This window comes from Sciurus vulgaris, assembly GCF_902686455.1.
Source record: "Sciurus vulgaris genome assembly, chromosome: 3".
In the NCBI taxonomy this organism is placed as follows: Eukaryota; Metazoa; Chordata; class Mammalia; order Rodentia; family Sciuridae; genus Sciurus; species Sciurus vulgaris.
The window spans coordinates 64,698,618-64,721,821 of record NC_136463.1 but is presented as its reverse complement, the minus strand read 5'-3'; the positions used below and the strand labels follow the sequence as shown (position 1 = coordinate 64,721,821).

Sequence of the window (23,204 nt, the reverse complement as noted above, 5' to 3'; positions counted from 1 at the left end):
GTTCAGGAAGAGGTAACCCTGGTTGCCCGCGTGGTTTGGCTGCCGGTGCTCTATTTCAAGTTTAAATGCTGCAGCGCCCGTCACGTGACCAGGAACCGTTCCCCACCCCCACTCTCCCCCTCTCTCCCACCACCTCCGAGCTGTGCTGAGGTCGGTCAGAAGCCCTGTTCAAGGGGTCCTCCCCAGGTTCTGCCGCTCAGTCTATACTGGAGAAATTAGTACTGGGGCGGGATCGCTGAATGTACTGTTTCACAGGCAGCTGGGCCTCCTTGGTGAAAGAAGAGAGCCATTTGCCTCCAATCCAGCAATTTCCAGCAGCAACATTTCTAAACCCTAAACCTAGACGGCATTTCATCGAAGGTCGGCGAATTAGTAATAGATGATTATGAATCATCTTCTCTTCCCTAACAGGATCATCAAATTCCACGCAACATTTACCAAGAGCTAATATATGAAAACATGTGAAGGGCTTTCTTTATACACCCTGGGGAGCACATGGTAACTGGGGTCCCTCAGAAGAGCCTCAGGCAGTTAGACCCCCTGTCCCCAGGAGAAACGCCCTTAAGTATGACCTTATCGCGTGTGCATGCTCGCATATATGTGACTGATGTTGAGTTTGAAGAGAATATGAAGAGACAGCAGGGATACTTTTTCAATTTGCAATTTACAGTGAATGATCACATTGATGTCTAAGATGAGTAATAGAAATAGATGAGATTTTCTTTTGAGTATAAGCTGTGGGGCTCTAGTATAGCTGAAACTGTTATTAAGAAATTCTGCAAAAAAAAAAAAAAAAGAAATTCTGCATTGAATCATGCCCCAAGTATAATATTCAGATACGTCCTAAGATCATAGCACATAGGGGTTTGTGTGTGTGTGTGTGTGTGTGTGTGTGTGTGTGCGCGCACATACACATGAGCTCAAAACTCAACCGGCATTATAGTAAATAACTGCTTGGGTGCTTACAGTGGAGCAGGCACTGTGATGAGGGTCTTACAGCTGCTTTTTGATACTTTCAACCATTTCAGTTGAGATAGCAACCATTGCTATCATCACTATATACTGAAAGAAACGGAAGCTCAGAAAGGTTAGGTTACTTAGGGACACCAGTCTTGAACTTAGGTCTACTCTGTCTCTAGAACCCACATCCTGAGCCAAACCATCCCTCTCTGTGTCCTGAACCAGCAGCAGCCCAGACACTGGGCTATGAAGCTATTGCTGATCTAAATACCTGTGAATGATGCTGCTGCAGGCCTGGGTCCCTCTAGTAGTGCCCAGGACAGTTAGCAGGTGCTCCCCCCACCTCACCATGGGAGGATGGATTAAGCCAGGAGGAAGTCTCCAGGAGAGACCAGCTACTGTGTTGGCAGCCCTGCTTTTGTCAAAGTAAATGTCAGTCTCCACCTTGGTCATTGGGCCTGTGAGCTCCTGAGCCCTTTTGACAAGATTGACTAATGTCTGACCCAAACCAGGCATGGCATTATCTTCCAGACTATTTACTCTGCTTTATCAGTGGCCATGCCCAGCTATAGGATGTCCTCCTAGGGAGAGTGTCCTATGCCCCATTGTCTGTGCAGCTGAATTCTGGACACTGCCACATTTCACCTGCAGTGGGGCTGGAATTGCGGCCTTGGAGGAGGCTTCACTTGGCAGGCAGTGGAGAGACTTTTAAAGTCAAAATTGGTCTCCCTGCCCCCTCTCTCATTTCCCAATGAGTTTGTCTAAAATGAGTTGAAAGTATGAAGAAATATAATTTCCCCTTCCCCCCATTTCGCCTCTGACCACAGCTCGTCTGTCTACCCCAGTTTTCTGTGTGTATAGTGTCATTTCCTGCACGTACCATGGTGTGAAAAAGTCTAGGAAGCTTTTCAGTCTTTTGTTTTCTGAGGTTGGAGTGGCACACCCAGCCCTGTACTCACTTTGTTCCTACTAGGGTTTGGGGTTTGGGTGGTGAATCCAAATCTAACTTTTTCTTTACAATTCTTCCTGCAACTCCTTTCCCCCCTCCTCCTCAGTTTCCATTGCTGAAAGGCTGATGTCACTAATATAGCCGCTTGTCAGGCAGGTGTGTAGCCCTGGTCAACCACATGACTTCCTTCCAGTGTCAAAGCTAGAGCCCAGCCCAGAGGACAGAAGAGCCCCTAGGCCCTGTCAGGAGCAGTTCTTGGCTTCTATTATTGAGGACACTACAGATGAGCCTGTATCTCTTCCCTTGAACTGCACTGACAACTCAGGTACTGTTCCTCTCTCTGCCCAAGTGACCAGAGACATCTCACATCATGAACAGAATTGAATGATGTACTGGAGATTCCATATAGAGGCTCAGCTTTGTGTCTGTGGCCTAGGAGGCTAGCCTTGAGCAAAGTGAAGTCATAGCTCATCTAGGTAGAACTTGCCCTGCTTAATGTAATGGTAGGATGGAAAAAGGAAGGTTGGACTGACCAAGGATCAGATTGAGAAATTTTTGTGCACAGTCTACAGAGCCACTCTAAGTATGTAAAGATACTGTTGTATGCATTCCCCGAAAGGCTGGAAAATGTTAATTGGTGTGGTGCATTTATGGGTGGGTCACATTTCACTCTTTGTGTGTGTGTGTGTGTGTGTGTGTGTGTGTGTGAGAGAGAGAGAGAGAGAGAGAGAGAGAGAGAGAGAGAGAGAGAGAGAGAAAGAGAGAGATTGAGAATGTTGCTGCTGGGGACCAAGCCTCACATATCCCTACCATTGAGCTACACCCCAACTCATGTCTAAAAAATAATGGAATAAACTTATAGAAAAAAATAACTCAATGAACTTAAAAAGAATCAAACAAACAGTAGTGGCTGGGGTGTATCTCAGTGTTAGCCTAGCATATAGGAGGCCCTGGGTTCAATCCCCAGTGTTGGAAAAAAACAAAAAAACAAAAAAAACAACTGAACAGCCTATATACTTCACACCCTCCATGTGGCCTTTTGATGATATATGAAATACGTACAAATGAGCAAATGACAGGATGCTAATTGCAATGTGGCTTCTGAGCCAACAGCTTGAGTGTTCTTCATAGCAGGGCCTTGGCATATCTCATCTGTTTTCCACCTGCAGAGCTAGAGAGAGGTTTTGCTTTCTAGAACATGGTATCCATGACTGACCATTCCAGAGCAAAGTCCCCCCACCTTTACCAACTCCCTCAGAAGAGCAAGGGTCCAGTTAGGAGACAGTGCCTTATGCTATTACCCAGGCACCTTTGCTTGCAGACTTAGGCAGGCCAGATGGGAAATCCACTTCTATTGGTGTAGGGCAACTCTCCTTGGCAAGACAGAACCTCTTCCTTTTCAGTCTTAAAAGAAAACTAGAAATCTTCAGCAACTCTGCCTTGGGTAGATGTGCCCACCTGTACTGATGTGGGGTTAGTTGTTTTTGCAGGAAGACAAGGTTCCTTGCCCGTCTGTCAGGAAGCATGGCCTGCTTGCATGTACAGCTCCACCTGTGGCTTCTGTGAGACAGCAACAGAGAACTGGAGCCCTGAAGGTGAGGATGCTTCTGGGTGGCACTTTCTCATCTCTGCTTACTTATGGTGGGAAGCAAACAGGTCTCTACAAAAGCAGCTCCTCTGCCTCCAGGAAAAAGCAGCTCACCCCTCTGAAGGGCCTCTAAAGAACTAACCCATGTGGAGGCTCTCACCAGCCAGGTGTAGCAGCACACGTTCCTGTCTCTGGCTTGCAGTGTGGCTTTGATCTGACAGACATAGGGTGCATTTGCCCCAGGAACAGGGGATTTGAGGGACAGAGAAATCTCAGAGCCCAGGGCTACCTATGTATTTAGAGGGTCAAATTGGGAACTGTCTTCTGGGGAAATTGAAAAACAAGTCATGGTCTCATTTGGACCTATGCTGGGCTTCTCCCCAAGTGAGTCAAAGCTCCTTGGGATGCTGGCTATAGGGAATGAGGAGTCACTACCCAAGGCGTGGGCCCAGGACTTCCCATAACCCTTCCTGCTGCTGGTAGCCTGTGGCTACTCTCATGTGACAAGCATGTGACTTCCTGGAAGAAAGAAACTTGCATAATCAGATAGAAATAGGAACCTGAAAAATAGCTCAGTGGGACATGTAGGGATTGGGCAATGAGTTGTCTGGGACACATTGGACCATGAGAAGGAGGTTGGGTAAGGAGCCAGATTTCATCTGAATCATGTCTAAGATCTGAAAAGGCCCCTGGAGTTGAGGCTTCCAGGTAACCTGAGGCAGAGACCCAGTGTCTTTCCGTCTCCCACTAGTCAGACTAAAACGGCATGGGACTGACCTGGAAGAGGTGGGCAGAGGCAGAGGTTTGAAATCACACAGATTGAAGTTAAGGCTGCTGCAGCTCAGCATCTCCAGACATCCGCCCTCTGCATTCCAGAGTAGGAGGTCTAGGTCTGTTTCCTGGTGACTCTGAAATAGGAATGATATGTCTTAAAGTGCTGCCTGGGCTGGGCAGGGCTGAGGCTGCCTCTGAGGAGTGGGTAAAGGGCTTCTGACCAGGTGGCACTACACGGAGGCACTGCACAGAGGAACAGAATTCTTCCTTAGGAAAGTGAATCTCTCATACCTTACCACGTATCACATTCTGTTATCTTCTCCAAGGGATTTCACATGCACGCGTGCGCGTGCGTGCGCGCACACACACACACACACCCCTTCAGAGCACCAAGCAAAGAACGATCCAGAAAGTTCTACATGTATTGGTACTCTTCTTTAAGCCCAGGGCAGCAGATTCGTGAAAGTGTGGGGAAGGAGTTGAGTGAGGCCAAATATAGAGCTGATACCCCCTGTGTTCCTCCTAGACATTAGCCAAGGGATACTTTTCTTTAAAATGCTCCTGATAGAAATGGATAGACAAATGCTTAGCCTGTAGGAGGCCTTGGGTATGTGATCCCTAGCACCATCCCTATCACCACCACAATAGCAACAAAAACACTTTACAGTATATACTCGACTGAGCCTGGGTCAGCCTGGGTGTTGCTTCTGAGAGAGATGTCCCACAGAATAGTTCATCTTGTCACCAGGGACCCTACAGGCACAGGCCTCATGCCCGAAGAGTAGTGCAGAGACCCTAGAGTTCATCAGACTTGGGCTGAGGAGGAAAAGCATGGAAATTTGTCTTTGTGTCTTGGCCCTGCCGCTTTCCCTGGAGAGTAGGTTTAAGAGCTCTGCGGATAAATGCACATGAGCCTCTTGTTCTCGTGTAGCCACACTGTCTGGAACCCAGCTTCTGACATGAGTGTCAAATGGGCTCTCTGGTTAGGATGCTTGCCAAACCTTTGTGACTGGTAGCCGGACCAGAGTGTGAACTTGACTCTACCACTTGCTGGAAGTTTGGCTTGAGCCTCTTCTAGAAAATGAGAGTAGTGATTGTATATTCCACATAGAGGTTTCACATAATAAAAAAGTGAAAGTAATGTGCTCATACCTAGAATATAAGTATCTATGATGCCAGGGAGAGGAGAGTTAAATGAAAGGCTTTCAGTGAACTCAGGATGGGGAAGTGGACCCTTAGCCCTGCTATGCATTGAGAAGGAAGAGATGTCCCAGAAAGGCTTCGTAATAAAGACAGGCCTAAGAAAAGCTGCAAATTCTGTTGGGCCACTAAGTTCATGCTTAGGTCACACATTCAATTAGCAAGTCTCTCTGTTCTCCAAGGCATTCACTCCAGTTCTGCTTCCACTTGCTCTCACCTTTCTTTCTTTTTTTTTTTTTTTTCTCTTTTTTTGAGGCAGAGTTACACTTTGTTGCTCAAACTGATCTCAGACTTGCGGGCTCAAGTGATCCTCCCACCTCAGCCTCCAGAGTGGCTAGGACCATGGTTGTATACCAACTTGATTTTCCCCTCCCTTTTTTGCTTCTCCAATTACTTTTGCTTTTTCTTCTTCCCCAGAATGCCCTGTCTTCCCACTCTATCATTTTTGCCAGTGAAACATTGTCTTTTCAGGCCCTGGTTCAAATGCCACTTTTTTCAAGAAGCATTTAGACTGGGTATGATGGCACACACTTATAATACCAGCGACCTTGGGAGGCTGAGATAGAAGGATCACAAATCTGAGGCCAGCTCAGCAACTTAGTGAGGCCCTAAGCAACTCAGCAAGACCCTGTCTCAAAATAAAAATGGGCTGGGAATGTGGCTCAGTGGTTAAGTGCCCCTGGATTCCATCCCTAGTACCAAAAAAAAGAAAAAAGAAGCAGCATTTAGGCATCAACTCAGTTGGAGATGGTGAACCCTCATAACATGCTATCCACACTACTTTTGACCCATCAGGCATTACCTCACCTTTTTGTGATTTTTGAGCATATCTCAAATTTATACTCACTAGCAACCTGGGCAAAAGAATCCTGACTTATACATGGCTCATGGAATATTCAGTGCTAATAAATAATGTTTCTAGCCCTCAAAACCCATTAAATTCCAGGAATACAATAACAGAGGGATGGGAAAGAAGAAAGTTTTCCCCTCCCTTGTTAACTGCTTCATGGTTATCCATCTCTTAAGAATTCTTAGATATTATTGACTTGTATCCCTTCATGTCAAGGTGAGAAAACCAAGGCCCAAAAAGGGAAAGGGTGCTGGGCTCAGTGGTGCATGACTGTAATCCTAGTGGCTCCAGAGGCTGAGTCAGGAGAATCATGAGTTCAAAGCCAGCCTCTGCAAGAGCAAGGCCCTAAGCAACTCAGTGAGACCCTGTCTCTAAATAAAATACAAAATAGGGTGGGGGATGCGCCCCTGAGGTCAATCCCAGGTACCGCACCCCTAAAAAAGAGAAAGGGAGCTACTTAGACACACAGCAGATTAGTGACTGAACAAGAATTTATTGATAATTCTTTTTCTTTTTCTTTTTCTTTTTTTTTTGATATTGTGGATTGAATCCAGAGGTACTTTACCATTGAATTATATTTGCAGTCCTTTTATTTATTTTTTTTAGTTTTGAGACAGGATCTCACTAAGTTGCTTAGGGCTGGAACTGCAGTTGTAGCTCAGTGGTAGAGTGCTTGCATTCTCCCCCCTCATCGCTCTTTGAGACTCCTGCTCCTCCTGACATCCCCCCCTCCCCCCCCCCCAGTGCTGTTGCTTACAATAGCAACCTGCAGACTTGTGCAGAGTTTGTTGGGAAGCTGAAATTTAAATGCAACACTTGGCTGGAACACCTCTGGTGGCTAAGGTTCTGCTCTTTGGGGACAGCAGATGGCGCTTAAGAGCCCAGCTCTCTGCCGCAGGACGGGTGGTGGCATGAGTTGACTGCAGAGGGAACTTGCCTTAAAGAGGTCCAGTTCTTAAAGAGACACAGTCACACACCGGCTTGCTCATCCATTAACCCCAAAGCGAGACTCCACCAATGGCAAGCACCACTGGCCAGGCTCAAACGCTCCTTTGTCTTCACTTTCCTGGATGTTCAGCTGCCACCTCCTGGAGCCAGTCTCCTTGACAGCCCTCACCCGCTGAGGCTACTCCTGGGCCTGATGGGGACAGGGCCAGCTTGGTGGGTGGCGTCAGAGCTCCTGGCAGAGCAGTGCAGGGCTGGGATGCATCAGCAGAACACTGGCTGAAAAGTGGGGAGCACAGCCAGTTTCAGGGCATTGGTGACCACAGGAGGGCAGAGGGCCAGCCTTTAAGTTCTGAGCTCAACTTGGACATGCCTCCCTGCGTCCCTTGGAACTGATGAAATTGGAGCCATTTAACTTGTTCTCTGGGTTTTGGGAACTTGGAGAAACCTCTTGTCTCTTCTTCAGCTGGCATCTTTCCAAATGCTGATGGGGATTCAGTGGTAAGTAAATGATGGAGGGGACCCCAGACCATGCTGTTGAGCCTTCTGATTGACTCTAGGGAAACTCTCATGGTGATCCTTGGGTGGTACAACCTAAGCAATGTCAGCCGAGGGCCTTGTTAGCTGGGGCTTGGCAAGAGACCCTCCTGAAATTGCAGCTTGGTTAGTCTCTTCTAAGCCAGCTTCTCTGTGCATGATACTGAACTTGCTGTGGCCTTGGCTATGAGAACAGGGCCTGAACACAGCCCTTGGGGAATGTGTGGGTATGTGCAGGAAGTGTCACTGTGTTGAGACCTGGATGTCTCTGTGCTTTCTCCTGGCAATGATGCTGAGGGAGGCAACAAGGGGTGAATGCAATTCCCTGGGAATAAGGTCTACATCTTACCGGGACTGCAGATCTTTCCCATGATTCAAGCTGACACAAAACTTGAATAGAGAAATGAATTTGAGATGGCTGCAAATTCATCTCTGTTACTTGTAGATCTCACTGTCTGCTGAAAAATCAGGAGGCTGGGAAAGGGCCGGTAGTAAGAGGTTAAAGGACAGTCTTGGGCCAAGCCTTCTCCCTGATTGGAGACTCAGAATGCCTGGGGAATTTTCTTCTTTCTAGATCCAAGGGGTGAGGGTGAATCTCAGAAGAGTAGATACTGCTTTACTGTACCAAGGAAAAAGAAATGAGGCAAGGAGTGGAAAGGAAGCAAAGTTTGTGGTCTGCTGCTGCCAACAGGAAATCTGGAGTCATCTACCTGACCCCCAGGTACCCACCTTCTGTAGATGATGGAGACTGGCGTCGCGCATAGAGGCAGTGGGGTTTGGCAGGGCCTGGCACGTAGGAGAATGCCATTGGATTGTGTTCAACTTGTCTCCAGGATCATCTATGCTATTGTAGCAGACATGGTTTTCTCTTTTTGTTTAACTATCAGTGGCCCTAGGGTATTCTGGAATAACACTGCCTTGACTCCTTATGTAACTCTGATCTCTTCTTCCCCAAGTTTAACTTCATTCTGTTTATTCTTTTGATCACTTTTTACAGCCCAATACAGAGCTATACACGTGGACTCTGGATTCACACTTGGTTTGTTTCCAAGTGTCTCCATCTGCTAGCTGGCCAATGCCTTAGCCTTTCTTCTTCTTCTGTGAAATTGAGATAATAGTAGTGCCTGTCTCATTGCTTTATTATGAGGATTAGGTGAGATAATTCACATAAAACATATAGACCTGTGCCTGGAACTTACCAAGCACTCAATAAATGTTACCTGTCCTTAATTTTACTTATTCAACATGCATTATTGAATGTCAGTCTATTGGACTTTTGGCAGAGGGTTATTCTGGGAACACAGTGGTGACAGCTGCTTTGGAAGCCTATATGACTGCTGTTCATCCTCTGAACTGGGTGCTGGGTGCTATAGTATTTCAAAAAATACTGATCCATCTTTAAAGAGCAGATCTGCTGGGAGGGTGCAAACTCTTGGGCTATTAGTCACCGGGGTCTGTTTCTGTTTTTCACTTGAATGTGGAGTGCCACACACCTCAACACCGATGCATCCAGCTTCTGCACACGCTGGCTGACCCTAGCATGCAGACAACATTTTCTTTGCCAGCAGTGACTATTGGGTGATCAAGGAAAGCAGGGACTCGTGGGTCTTTCCTGTTGCGCACAGTGGAGCTGGGTTGTTGCTAATGTGAGAGGGAAGAAAAGGGGAGATACACAGTTTTTGCTGCTGTTTTTGTTTTGTTTGCCATGCTAGGGATTGGAGATACCTGGTTTTGATTTTAAGATCATCACATTTTTTTTTTTTTCATTTTGGCCAAATAGTTGGATAGCAACATACCACCCTGGGAGTAAAGGGGAGGGCTGCTGGCCTTCAGAATGGGATCTATCATCTCTTTCCTGCTCAGCCTCACATCATCAGCCCTGCACTGCTGGCAGTGTACAACCCTTAAATTCCTGTTAAATCCATTGGTGAGGGAGGAGTGGGCAGGTCACCATGGAGATGGAGGAACTGAGGACAGCCTGAGTGCAGAGGCTGGAGGGAAAGCTGGGAAAGATGAAGAGCCCTGGCCCCAGGGTCTGGACAAGGGACTGGTTAGTAGGGGAGTGGAGGAGGTGATGCGATGGATGCTGACTCAGTACCTTGGGGTGCACAGGCTGGTGCAGGCACTTAGCTGAATCAGGGAGTTCTGTCTACAAGAACACCTTCCTGCTGCTCTGACAGATTGGGGTTGATGGCTGGGGTTAAGAGCATTTCAGGGTAGCATTCCTTGGGCAAAAAACCGAGGCGAGTAACTAACTCTTTTAACTCCTTCCTTTCCAGGTGCATGGTAGGGTTTCCCCAGCTTCCCTCCTGCCCTCAGTGCCAGAGATCTGAAGGCAGCTGTTCCAATCTCAAACTGCCATGGTATTCTAAGTCCCATTTAATCATCGCAGTATCCAAAGTCAGAATCAGGCTATATGGTATTAACACTGGAGGTCATCCCATAAGGCATCAAGAAAATCTTGAAGTAACTAAAATTTTCCGAAATGGGCATCTAGAGTTAAAAGGGGACTAGAAAGATTTCCTAGAAGGAGGTCTTACCAATGGACCAGCCAGGATTTCCAGGGACCTTCAATACCCTGTGTTTAACAGTCAGCTGACAGTGAAGATAAGCATGTACATTATTTAAGCAGACAGCTAAAGTCCCAGTCCTTGCCAGTTGGTCTGGTTGGGTTACTTAGCTGCTCAATGCCTCAATTTTCTCATCTGGAAAATGCGGAAAAACTGAGATAACAGTGATGTTCACAGTGAGGACATCCTTGTGAACAAAACGCTAAGATCCAAGTTGACATTCAGTGTTAGATATTAGAAATATTGCCACCCAGGTAGTTTCTCCCTCTGCCTTACATTGTGTTGTAGAGGGGAAGGTCCAGGGAGAATTGGACAGAATGTAGGAAAAAAAGCAAGCTATGGCAATGCTAAGGAGAGAAATTGCAAGATTTTAACTTGAAAAACACTGAAAATAGCTTGTTAAAGCCTTTGTAGATAAAAATGTAAAATGTATGCAAATGTATGTGACTCACACAGAAACACATCCATGGCCTCCTCACAGTCAACTCCGGATGTGACCATCAGGAAAATCCCCATAGTGTGGGGAGAGGGTCCAGGCAGTCTTGATTGTTGTTGTTGTTGGGAAGGGAACAGTGCCATGGCCTCCCTGGGCTGATGATGGAGGATGACTGCAGCTCATGCTCCTGTTTCCTCCTCTCCTGGGTTCTGCCTGTGCTTTCTGAGGGTGCCATGCAGGAAGAAGAGAAGCCTGAGGCCCCTCTCTAGTCCTCCGTCTGCTTCCTTGGAGAGCCTACATGCTCCCTCTCTCATCCGGGAGCTCTATTTCTGGAGCTTCTCATTGGAGATGCATGGCTCCCTCCCTGCCAAGCTCCAGGTGCCTGCTTGGCGCTCCCAATCTTATGTGCCAGTCAGAGTTGGTGGGAGGGTGGCAGCTGAGCAGGGAGGAGCAGCAAGATGCAGCGTTAGCGTCTGAACCAAGAGTGGTGGTGTGGGGGTCGGAGAGCCAAGTAGACACAGGGAGGGGCTCATGTTAGAAAATATTGGCAACAGCCACCTGTAGAGGCTTCCACACCTCAGAGCATTTTCCCCTGCACCTCTCAGGTGCTCAACCCAATCCACTGTGAACTGGTGGCCACCTTTCCTTTGGGTAGCTATGGAGGCCTGTACCCAGGCAGCTTATGGGACTGGGCACAGGCTTCCTCCCAGCATTATGGGTGAGGTCTGCTTCTCCCCTTAAGAACTAGATGTTTGTTGGGAATAATGAGGACTTCTCCCAACCACCACCAAGTTCAGTGGATGCTAACAACCACTGCCCTCCACAAAGGCCAGGGTAAGCTTAACTCCTTGTAAACTTTGGTAGAGCTGAATCGTGAAGGTTTTGCCCTTAAGCTGCCTGGGTAGGAGATGGAGTGGGGTGAGGACTGTTCCATTATTAGAAATATCACTATCCTGGTAAATAAATGGTGTAGTGCAGGCTCCCTTGGTGGGTCATGCTACTTTCTTCCCAGGGAGTTCAGGAAAGGATGTTAGCCCCTGTTCCCTAGTCCACCCAAGCCTCACTCATCTCTTCAGTCACATCTCCCGTGTGACTACAGGACCAAATATATAGGAAAGTTGTTTTGGGTCCCATAGAATTGGCATTCATAAGACATAAAGTTCCACTCCCAATGTCTTTACTGCTTTTGAGGGGATCTTTGTTAGGAGGAATTTTGTCTGTTCTCTGAGGTATCTTGACCCCAGACTTCCCTCAACTTATACATGATAGGCCTCCTGTGTTGCCTGGAGAGATGCCCAAAGCTCCTGGAGTTTGCCTTCCGGTTACTCCAAAGGGGCACTTCTGAGAGAAAGTCGTTCCTCCGCTGCCCCTTGTTGCTCTCTCCTGCTTTTCTCCAGAGCCGCCCTCTGGTGTGTAGGGCGGGAACAGATGCACTTTAAGGTCAAGGGTGGTTGAATGGATGAGGAGGCACTGTTAAGGTTTGGAAACCAACAGTCCCGGAGCGGCGGAGCCTAACCACCGGCGCTCAGGACATTAACCCCGTCAGCGCCACTCCCCAGGCTCGTCCAGGGGAGGGGCCTGGCCGCCGAACCAGCCCCAAAACTGCGCTTAGAGATCCTGGGGTGGCAGGTGATGTCACCCCTGCGGGCCCATAGGTCTTCCCGCGGCCCCTGTCTGCGGGTTGCCAGAATTCTGCTCAGCCCAACGAGGGCAGGAAGGGGAGCCTGGGTCTGTGCAGCAACCCAGAGACCCCGCCTGACCACTCCTCGAGCTCGGACTCGCGACCCTCTTTACTGGGCGTCGGTGTGGCCAGGGACTGCTGCCCACACACCCACCGGGTTCGGAGGCGTGCTGCGGCTGGGGGTGGGGGCGCGCCGGAGCCTCACGCGGATTGGTCGCGGCCCCCGCCCCCCGCCCCTGGGCGCCGCGTAGCCGGGGGGAAGTTGCTAGTTGGCGGGCTGACTGCGGGGCCGCGGCGCGGGGATCTGCAGCGGTGCTCCCACTGGCCGAAGCGGCCCGAAGGGTTCCCGGGAACAGTCGCCCGCCCTCGTCTCCTCCCTAGCATCTCCGGCTTTTTGCTCCCAGCTACCTGTTTCCCTGCCTCCCTGCCTCCACCCTGCGCTTGGCAACTTCGGTCTCCGGGTCTGGCCGCCCCTCCCGACTCCCAGCCCGCCTGCCCGCGCCCTCCCTCCTTTGTTGTGCGATGAGGGTCGGGTTTCCGATCTGACGGAGCCGCCGCCGCCGCCGCCGCCGCGCGGAGCCGCGGGCATGGAGCCGCTCAGCCACCGGGGCCTGCCGCGCCTCTCCTGGATCGACACCCTCTACAGCAGTACGTGTGCGCTCGGGTCGGGGAGGCCGGGCAGTAAGGGTCTCCGCGCCTGGCGAGGCGCCCCGACGGCCCCGGGTCCCATCTGCTAGGCTTCTCTGGGAGCTCGGCGTGAGCTGGGGGCCGCGGGCATCCTCCACTAGGTGCGCAGCGGACCGGGAGGCGGGGGAGCTGTAAGGGATCCCCGTGATCGTCTGTAGATGGGGTCCCCGAGATTGGCAGAAGATGGGGTCCCCAGAGCGGACTTAAAGGGGATAGGGGCATTAGACCGACCGGGCTAGAGAGCTGCTTTAACCCCCTCCCACCTGTTGTGTAATCCAGCCCTCTCCGACCCTCAGGGAGATGGAAGCGCCCTTTTTAGGGTGCTACCTCGGCTCCCTGACTAGCGGCTTCTCTGTCCACGCTGAAGCAGAAAGGCCATTTTGGGAAATCCTTGGCGCTCAAGTTTGCCAACTCAGGGATATTCCGAGGCCGATGTGTGTGGTTCGGGGCTAAGGTGGGATTGATTGGGTTGGGAAGAGACTGTAAGTGCATATCTCATTAGGGCCTTTTGGATGAAGAAGCTGAAATCCCCGGTTCTGCAGTCTTCCCTGCCGTCTTCATCACCACTCCTAGCCTTATCACCGCCCCCCCAAATAAAAGAAGGGCTCCCCACCCCTCACAGCTCCCAAATCTGCCTGGATCATGTGATTGCTCTTCCTTAGCCGCGGGGGATGTGTAAATTGATCACTGGGACTTCCTGGGCACTTGGACTAAACCGGGAGCTGTGTCACCACCCCCACCCCGTGTGGCTTAGGTGGCTAAAACGGCACCGGCACCGCCTCTTCTCCCCACCCTTCCCTTGATACACCATCACCCGATGCTTTCTCCAGATGCAGGAAGAGGGTCCTGCTGGCCTGTGAGGAAGATAGTAAGTAGATTGCACCCTTCCCGATCCACTTGACTGTTACCCTCCCACCTCTTAAACGTCTCCCAGCTCAGAGTCCTGAAGCAGGAATCCAGGAGACAGGTGGAGCCAGGTTCTGAGTCTGGACACTGGATACCATACAAAAAGGACATTTTTATTGCCTTTTTTTTTTTTTTTCCCAAGGACATTTTTAAGGGTCCTAGCTTGAGTTCCTTGATGACAGTCGTATTGGGAGGAGGGGAAAGGTGATGGCTTGAGTCCCAAGGTCTTGCCCTGAAGGCTGTGCAGTACCCAATACCCAGCCTCTTCTCTCTGCATCCCCTTGAATCCTGTTTTATTCCTCATATCCCCTCCCCGCACCCCCATCCTACTTTCTTTGCTCGCCTCCTCCCAGGAGCTCTCCTTGTAATGGTTCATTCTGCTTTGGTTTTTCAACATCAAAGGGGCAAAACTGGATCCCCTGGGTTTCCATTCTGGGCCAAGCCCAGCCACTCCATCTGCTCCTTTCCCTGCAGAGGTCAACTTCATTGGGTGAGGGTTAGGGCCCAAGGTTGTGTGATGTGTGTGTGTGTGTGTGTGTGTGTGTGTGTGTGTGTGTGTGTGTCTGTGTGAATGGGGACATACATCTGTTTAGAGCCCTGATGCAGATCAGCTCCTGATCTGCAGGAAGGATTAGTGACCTCTGGTTAGCTGTGCTTTTGCAAATAGCAGTCATAACAATGCTTCACATTCACATGCTGCTTATATTCCTGGTTATTTCTGGCTTTTTGCAAAACCCAGTACTGGTGTCTGTTTCCCAAAGCATAGAATCCTATGGAAACACATCTCTGACTTTCTCTCCATGCTGAAGAAGACCCACTCCCCCGCCACACACCTGATTACTTTTAAGTGGGCTTCCCCCACCATATCCAACTTGGATCTGAGATGCAAAATTGCCTGAGGCTGCCTTGAGAATTCCTGACTGAAGGAATGTCATAGAAGGGAATTAGGCCAAGGGCCTCTTTGGGATACTGTAAACCAGTCCTGGCACAGGTAGGCTGGCATCTGAACTGTATCCTGGTGCTGCCACCATGGCCTCTGGACCTCTGGGACAGCTGGATAATGAGGCAGGCAGGGGGCACTGACTCGGCAACAATGTGAGGAGTTCCTGCCTCCCTCTTCAGAAAAGCTTATTTGAGAGCCCCATAGCATGAGGCTTCCTGGGGAGGTGCTGTGTAGTCATGTTTGGGCTGTAAGCCATCAAGTTTCCTCTTGACAAGAGCCTAAATTAAAACAAATACCCGGGCTGTCATTTGCCTGGCAGCATGGTGACTCTCAGAGGAAGTTCCTTTGCCTCTCAGGAAGCTGTTTGCTTATGAGGCTCACAATCCTGAGATGGTAGGTCCCCCAAAATGCCAGATCATCAGAAATTGTAAAGGGGGTGCACCCAGGGCAGCTGGTGTGACTTCTGAGAGATGTGAATGATGCAATGATAGAGGCTCAACCTTAGTGTTGCTCCTGTAATGGTGAGCAGAGCATCTCCTGAGCACCTACTGTATGCTAGGTACTTTCTATCACTCTGACCAAACCTCACAACTCTTGAATTCACAGATTAGGAAATGGAGGCCCAGTAAACTTAAATTATTTTACCCAAGGTCACTGAACTCACAGATTAGGAAATAGCAACCCAGTAAACTTAAATTATTTTACCCAAGGTCACTGAACTCACAGATTAGGAAATGGAGGCCCAGTAAACTTAAATTGTTTTACCCAAGGTCATATAACTGATAAATGACAGAGCAGGAATTCAGATGATACCCAAGGACAGTGACGAGGACTTTGAGCTTTAGATATGTCTGAGATTATTCAAGACCTTGACTTGTAACATAGAATGGGAGACATTTGTCTTTTCAGTTCTCTATCCCAAAGTTCTCCCAAAAATGGTCTAGCAGGGTAAGTGGCTTCAATGATCCTGATCCCAACCTGTCCCTGGGCTCTTGCAGGAACTGGGGGCTGGGCCTAGAGCCCAGGAAGGAATGACTGAAGCTCCATCTGCAGCCCCCAGAAACTCCTAAGGTGCCAGACTGCACACCAGGGCCTTCTTGCTTTTGGAATTGTCAAACTACTTACTCTTTCACATCTGTGGCAGGAGTAGTATGTCCACTTCATCACAGTTGATGGTCATTAGAGAAGGGGTAGATGTCAAATCCCTTCTCTTCCTTATAGTAGAAGTCTTGAAGGACTGGAGTAATGATGATTTGTCAGACTCAAGGATGTGAGTTAGATTCCCAGCTGCCTGTGGGATCTGGGAACTGAATGGAGCAGAGTCCTCTGCTGGTAAACTGGAGTGGCAGGTGAGGGTTCCAGTCATCCCAAATTCCTGTCTCTACTACTATTTTTCCTGCATGAATATAATAATGCCGACTTTATTCCTTAATACCTTGTCTAGCTTCTTTTCCCTAGGCCTGGTTTGACTCTCTCTGTGGGCTATTTTCTTCTTCTTAACTTCCCTGTGTCTTTCACCAGCCACACTTTCTACTAGATGCTCAATACTTCTTAGTTGTGTTCTATACCATGGGGTAAGACTGGACTAAATTAAGTTCTGTGAAGCAACCCAAAAATGAGGGGTGCTCTGAAACTTTCTATGTTCCATCAAGTGGAGACAGATCTCCAAACATGTCTGGATTGAGACATGTGTGCTGTAGGCAGGCTTGTCACTTGGCTCCTTTTCAAACAGTCAGGATTTTTTAGAAGAGGGACTGAGGGCTGCATTTCAGGTCCCTTCCTTTGTTATTTCAACCTCCTTGTTTTTGTTCTGAGCAACTCAGCACTGATCCCCAAACATACGTATCCCACTGAACCAAGCAAAAACCTGTAGTTTCTTGGACCTCATAGAAGACAGAACATGACCATCTGTAGTTACGAGAATCCTGCTGTTTGGAGCTAATGTCTCTTACTCCAAGTAGCATTTCCAAGGGATACTTCAGTCTCTCATGATATTTTTCATGCCCCTTATAGACTGAGTCCTTATCTATAGATCAGGAAAATATTTGAGGCTGTGGGGATACAGACACATCTCCAAATGACCGTGAACCTGCCTTAGTTTCATCTTAGCACCATGCTTGGCATACCAAGGATTGAGCCACTGACACTGTGTGAACTTCATCAGAGCAGCTCACTCAGCCAGGCCACATCAGACGGCCCCTGATGCGCCAGCAAACACCTGCAGATGGATGCTTTCTTGTGCTCTGAATAGCCCCAGTAATTTATTCCTTCTTGTCAACACCAGCCCATAATTGTCATGGTTGCTGGAGTCTCAGAGGTGGGGCTGGCAGAATAATTAAGTCATCTGCTCAGAAAAACTTTTTGTTGTTGTGATTGTTGCTGTTGTTGTTCTTTGGGAAAAGGAAGAAATGACAGGAACATTTTGTAAGAATTAGCAAGAAGATGCTCTGGGAGGGTGGTTAAGGGGGGATGATAAGAAAATCCACTCTGCCTTTCTTGAGGGTAGGAAGACTTGGGCTATTCTCTGTCTGAGATATGATTTGCTTCCTGAGGTGGTTCTTGAGCCTTCCTTGTGCCTACTCTTCTATAAAGTGAGGCTATGATGTCTCTCGTCGGTGTTTGTGGATTAATTAATGTTTATAAAGTGCTTTGAAGATTAGTGCTATTGAACTGCTCAGCTGTCCAGCTTGTCACACTGTCACAGTCCTCACTGTTGAACAGGGATCTTCTTGCAGATGAGTTCGGAAGGGGTTGGGCAGGTGGCAAGGGGATGGGTAGGAATAGAGAATTGGACCAGATTGCCTGTGTGTGTGTGTGTGTGTGTGTGTGTGTGTGTCTTGGGGACTGAACCCAGGGCCTTTCGCATGCTAGGTGAGTGCTCTACCACTGAGTTACGCTCCCAACTTTTTAGGAGATTTCTAGCTCAGTTTTCAGGTATAAACCCTTGGTTGGTTTTGGTTGCATGAGTATGAGAGAAAAGTTCTTTCATAGGAGTCCTTGACTCCTTTAATTCCGCACTCCACTAGAAATCCTAGAAACTTGTTAGCTGGCTCATTCACAAGTTTCCTGGCGTGTGGATTTGGTAATTGTAGTAGCTTGTAGTGGAGTCGAGACCCCCCAAGGGAGTCCCACTTTGCTAGTGCTTGTGATTGGAAGGCTTCACTGCAGCATTTCCTGCTGCACCTGTTTGATTGTCTGGAGCCTTTCGCGGGTAAGCCTGGAACTAGGTAGCTTTAGGCAGGCCAAATCAGTAGCCTGCCACCTTCAAGGCCCTTGGCTGTGGTAGGCTAAGGAGATGCGCAGGCTAATCACTACCATGTTCTACCTACAGTGTCTTGGCACTTGCCTCAGGGCTGCTTGTACCGGTGGGAGAAGCCTGTGCTTACAGCCTCCTCTATCACAGTCTCCAGGGCTGCACAAGAAGAGGCTGTTTTGGGGTTAGGGATTTAACTCAGTGGCAGAGCACTTGCTTAGCTATACAAGGTTCAGTCCTCTGCCTTGTGGGGAGGGGTGGAAGAGTGAAGAGGCTGTTTTTGATGTGTGACCTTGGCCTGACTCAGCTTGCATTACTCAGGGTAAAATATGGTCATTTAGAGCCTTGGGTGCCCCGATTGGGAATGTTCCACTATCTCTGAAGCCTGGGGAGAACCTGCCGTGGACTGATTGGGGAAGAAGAAAGAAATCAGGGCATGGGGCACTGTCCCCCATGCAAGGTTGAGGATAGATGCCCAGTCCTCCTCTTCCTCAAGCATTTGGCAAAGAGACCTTTAAGGCAGAACCAGCTGGTACTATGACAATTTGTAGGTGGGGCTGCCAGTTCTGTCCCCAGATTCAGACCTGATTTGGTTTCCCTGTTTTCTGCCCCCATACTTAACTCCTGACTTTTCCTCCTGCCCTTCCTTCCCCACCACACATCAGGATAAAAGGTGAATATGAGTTTATGGACTATACAGGAAGTATCAGGGTAGGTCTGACCTACAGGAGATGAGGCTAGATGGACCAGTCTGTGGGGACCAGTTGTTCAGGTGCCATTCTGTTCTTCACTCCAGGCATGGTGGCCATTGGCCTCTGCATATGCCAATGGAGCTTGTACTGCCTAGACAAACCCAGGATTGACTGGGGATCTGTGGGTTTACTTAGGTCAATTGAGGAAGGATGTGTCTGTAATTATCTTCATGGGATTGAAGGGTTGATCCTGTTAGTGGGCTGGACTAACCCCTTCCTCCTGGGTATTGCCTCCTAGAGAGCAGCAAGGGTTTAATGGATCAAGATTGTGAAGGCCAAAGATGCTGTGTAATTAAGCCTAGTTGTCTCCCTGGCTGAGGGACATGTACTCCCCATAGCAGCAATCAATTTCCTCGTTTGTGGTTACCCCCAGCTAGCTGCGCATTATCCCAGGTCTAAACAGCCTGTGAGCAATCTTTTTAAGTGAGTCTTTCTCTTCAAGGGATAGTTTGGGGAGAAAGACCCCTCTGAGAATTTTAGGATCAGGGTGGCAGTGTCTTCTGTGCGATAGTACACCAGTGGTCTTTGAGAATAGTTTTCTGCAGAAGAGCAGAGAAACCTCATCCTTGGGTCTCCCAGAACCACTGGGCCCCATAAAAAGAAGTCCATCAGTCCTGCTGAGTTCATAGAAAATAGATTTCTCTATTTGTTCTAGAAAGAATGGAAGCAAACTTTAATCATCTCGACTCTGTGCCAGATGTTGTGTTAGGTTCTTTCTGTGCATTATCATAAAACCCAAAAAGGGTATCTTTTATCATCCCCCCTTATATAGATGAGGAAGCCAAGGCTCTGAGATGTTCAGTTATTGCTGAAGGTTTCCCAGTTTTTGCTGGGCCAAACCTTAGGTCCCTCTGGCCCTAGAGCCCCACTCAGCTTCCAACAATAAAAATGATTCTAGCCAAGGCCAGTTGAGCACCCCTCCTATGTGCCAGCTCAGGTCTAGGCACTTCATATATTGTCACCTGTCCCTATCTCATGAGGCAAGAATTATTTTTTCCATTTGATGGGGAGGAAACTGGAACTCAGGGAAGTTAAGAATTAATTTAAGGTCATGGAGCTAGAGACAAGCCAGGAATAAAGCATCAGGTTTGCCTGACTCTACACTGTGCTCTTTCTCCCACACTCTGGCCTTTCACAGCAACACAGTGAGGGCCTCTTGGCAACTGGTATTTCACTGAGTTTGATTGATCTGGTTCATCTCTAGCCAGAATGACAACTATGAAAACTGTCTCTTGACTCCCCCCGCAAGTGTCCTGTTAGCATCCACCAACCCAGTACCTCTTCTATTTCAAGATATTCTCCCCACAGGCACTCAGGAGGCTATATGTAAGCATTAACCTCATTCCTGGGATTATTGGCAAGAAGGCCTGATTATTAATGCAAGAGAGAATAGGCTTTGGAGGCGGGACTGGGGTGTAGCTAGTGCCCAGTTTCCAGAGCAAAGTGGGGCCAGGGGCAAGGAAGTGGGAACTGGAAGAGAGGACTTGGCAAAGCCCAAATATGCTGGACCTGCTCTTGGGCTTTTAAAATTCACCTCCACAGTTTCAGAAGAAAAATATAGAGAGCCCTCAACCATAAATCAGGCCACTAGGCACCAAAGTCCCTTGCCTAGGCCTACAGCTGGTTGGGCTAAGATCTGGCTGCTATGTCTGAACTCACCCAGGACAGCATGTTAATGATGGTGGCATGGTGCAACTCCTCCAATCCCACTCTCCTCCTCTGCTAAGGCCCCTGAAACCCCGGAGAACCCTTTCTGAGACCCTAGTCCTCTGGGGAGAAGTCTTGAGTCTAGGCGGCAGACCCTGCCTTTGGCTGGGGGTCAAAAAGGCCCAGTTAAGATCAGAGGCCCCATTTCACCAAAGGTACTTGGGTAGTGAGACTGAGGGAGAAAGCCTCCCGTGAGCTGAAAACCAAATCAGGAGTGGGGGAGGTGTCCCCCCAACCTCCGTTCTCTTTTTTTCCTCTTGTTGCTCAAAATTTCAGGAGCTGCTCATTTCCTTCACTTAGCAGTATTTTTAGGAGGCCCTGGTTGGTTGGGTATAGACCCGTGAGCCACTCCCTCCTAGTGACATGTTCTTTTTAGGGACAAATATGTGAAATCTCAATTGTCTCTAGGCCCATAGTTACTCCTGATTCCTCCTTTCCTCACACCACCCTGAACCTGGCTGCAGGGGCCTCCTCGCTCCTATGGCTTCACCTCTGCTCCTGTCTCCCAACCCCCACTCCCATCCCCACCCCCAGGTTCTGTAATGTAGCCAGAGCAAAGGCTTAGCCTCCACAAGCTCCCTCCTCCAGGTACCACGCAGTGATGCTCCCCATTCCTCACCCACCCAGAGCATTTTCCTGCTATTCCTTGCCCTCCCCATCACTACCTTTCAAGGAAAGAGTCCTCTCTTCAGGAAGACTACTGACTCAAGGCTGCCTAAGCCCAGAAGAGTTGAGAGGCCAGGGAGGCAGTTCCTAATAACGGGAGAGTCCTGTCCTTCCAAAAAGGGCTTGTTGTCCCTTTAGTGCTTCTCCCTAGTTCTTTCTGTGCAGGTTGAAACAATGACTCAGTGCACACCTCTTGCATTTCCCTCACCTCAGCAGGGCTAGGGAACACCCATTCATTTAGTATCTCCATGCAGTGGCTACTGTTGTCAGTTCTGTGCCATGGGAGAGAGAGCCAAAGGGCTGTGCTGGGGAGTTGTCCAGGGTGTAGCATTAAGGGAAATTTTTTCATGGGTGGCCTGGCCAAAGGAGTTAATGCTACACATTGGGATTTATTCAGAATGCCCCTATCAATGGAGATTGGGCTGGGCTGGAGGAGTGACATGCTAACTCCTTGAACTGCTACCCACACACAGTATAGACATTTTAAATTGTAAGCTTGCACACTGAAACAAAGTTTCGTGCAACAATAGCCCTTACCCTTCCACATTTGCAGTACATTCATATGTTTATGCTCTTCTATCCTTTAACATTCCACTCCATTAAAATAAAAAACAAATGTGTGACTCAGTGGTAGAGTGCTTGCCTAGCATGTATGAGACATGGGGTTGATTTAGTTCCACATATAAGTAAATAAATAAATAAATAAAGGTTCATCAACAGCTAATAAAAATTTTTTTAAAAAGAAAATGCTGGTCATGACCGACTGTGTAAACAAAACAAAACAAAAAAAAACCCAAAATGCAAAAAGTAGACACACTGATCTCAAAAGGCTTTTATTAACTGTAGAGAATAATAATTTACCAAACTCAAGTCATTAATATGCTCACTACTGTTGTGATTTTTGCCATATTACACACTTTTGTTATTACATATTTAATGTTTTTTTTTTTTTTCATTTGATTCATTAAGATGTAACTTATTTAGAAAGAAAATTAATGGGAAATTTGTACACTTGCAAAAATAAAAGTTTCCTTTACAAACAACCATACTGAAAACTAAGCATTGTTATTAATTCTAGTTACACACTGTTGCCCTTGGAAGGATCTAATTCTGAGCCTTCCTGCTTCTTTGTTTAAAGGGAGATAGATAGAGACGTTAAACACACAAACACCAAAATGAATCTTTCTTCGGTAATAGGAAAGATTGAATGGAATGGAAAAGGGAATGATTTTCTTAACTTGTGACTGGGAGTAATTTTATTCAGTGTGACAAGCAAGCAGATGCTAATCAAAGTGTCCTCTGTACTAACATCCTCTACTTCCATCAACTCAGAGTTCTAGGCCCAATATTTCCTGTAGTGGGAGTTGGGAGGGAAGGAGGTAGTTTTCCCTAGGATCAAATACCTAGCAGCTTCTCAAACTTCAATATGCCTTTGAACCACCTGGCGGGAGAGGGAATCTTATAAAACCAATCAGTTCAGCAGGTCTGAAATGAGATCTGAGATTCTGCATGCTAGCAGGCTGCAGAGCACTGCTGCTATTGCTGTGTTTAGTGCTGGTCCAGGGACCATAGTTTGGGTAGCAGGGCACCAGAGTTCTGTGTTCCCACTCACTGGGAACTGGCTGTGGACCCTGAACCAAGTAAGGCCTGTTTGTGGCCCTGAATTCTAGCTAGATGAAAAGCAACCCCTTGATATGTCTTTTTTCTTTCTTTCTCCCTGCCCTGGGGATTAAACCGAGGGGCACTCTACCACTGAGCTACATTCTTGGCCCTTTTAACTATTTTATTTTGAGGCAGGGT

General features: G+C 48.3%; 1 protein-coding gene across 4 annotated transcripts in view; it reads left to right on the top strand.

Moving 5' to 3' along the window:
- ABR (ABR activator of RhoGEF and GTPase) overlaps positions 1 to 23,204 on the top strand; it is a 184,749-nt gene that overhangs the window by 28,759 nt on the left and 132,786 nt on the right. Inside the window, exon 1 of one of the 4 annotated variants that reach the window (XM_079130774.1) lies at positions 12,537 to 13,138. The exons of 2 other annotated variants lie outside the window; for them this stretch is intronic. In XM_079130774.1, coding sequence (XP_078986900.1) covers positions 13,078 to 13,138 — 61 coding nt within the window. In that variant the 5' untranslated portion in view covers positions 12,537 to 13,077. Of the gene's footprint in view, positions 1 to 12,536; positions 13,139 to 23,204 lie in introns of those variants that run through there. One more of the 4 variants, XM_079130775.1, reaches the window with a different exon arrangement.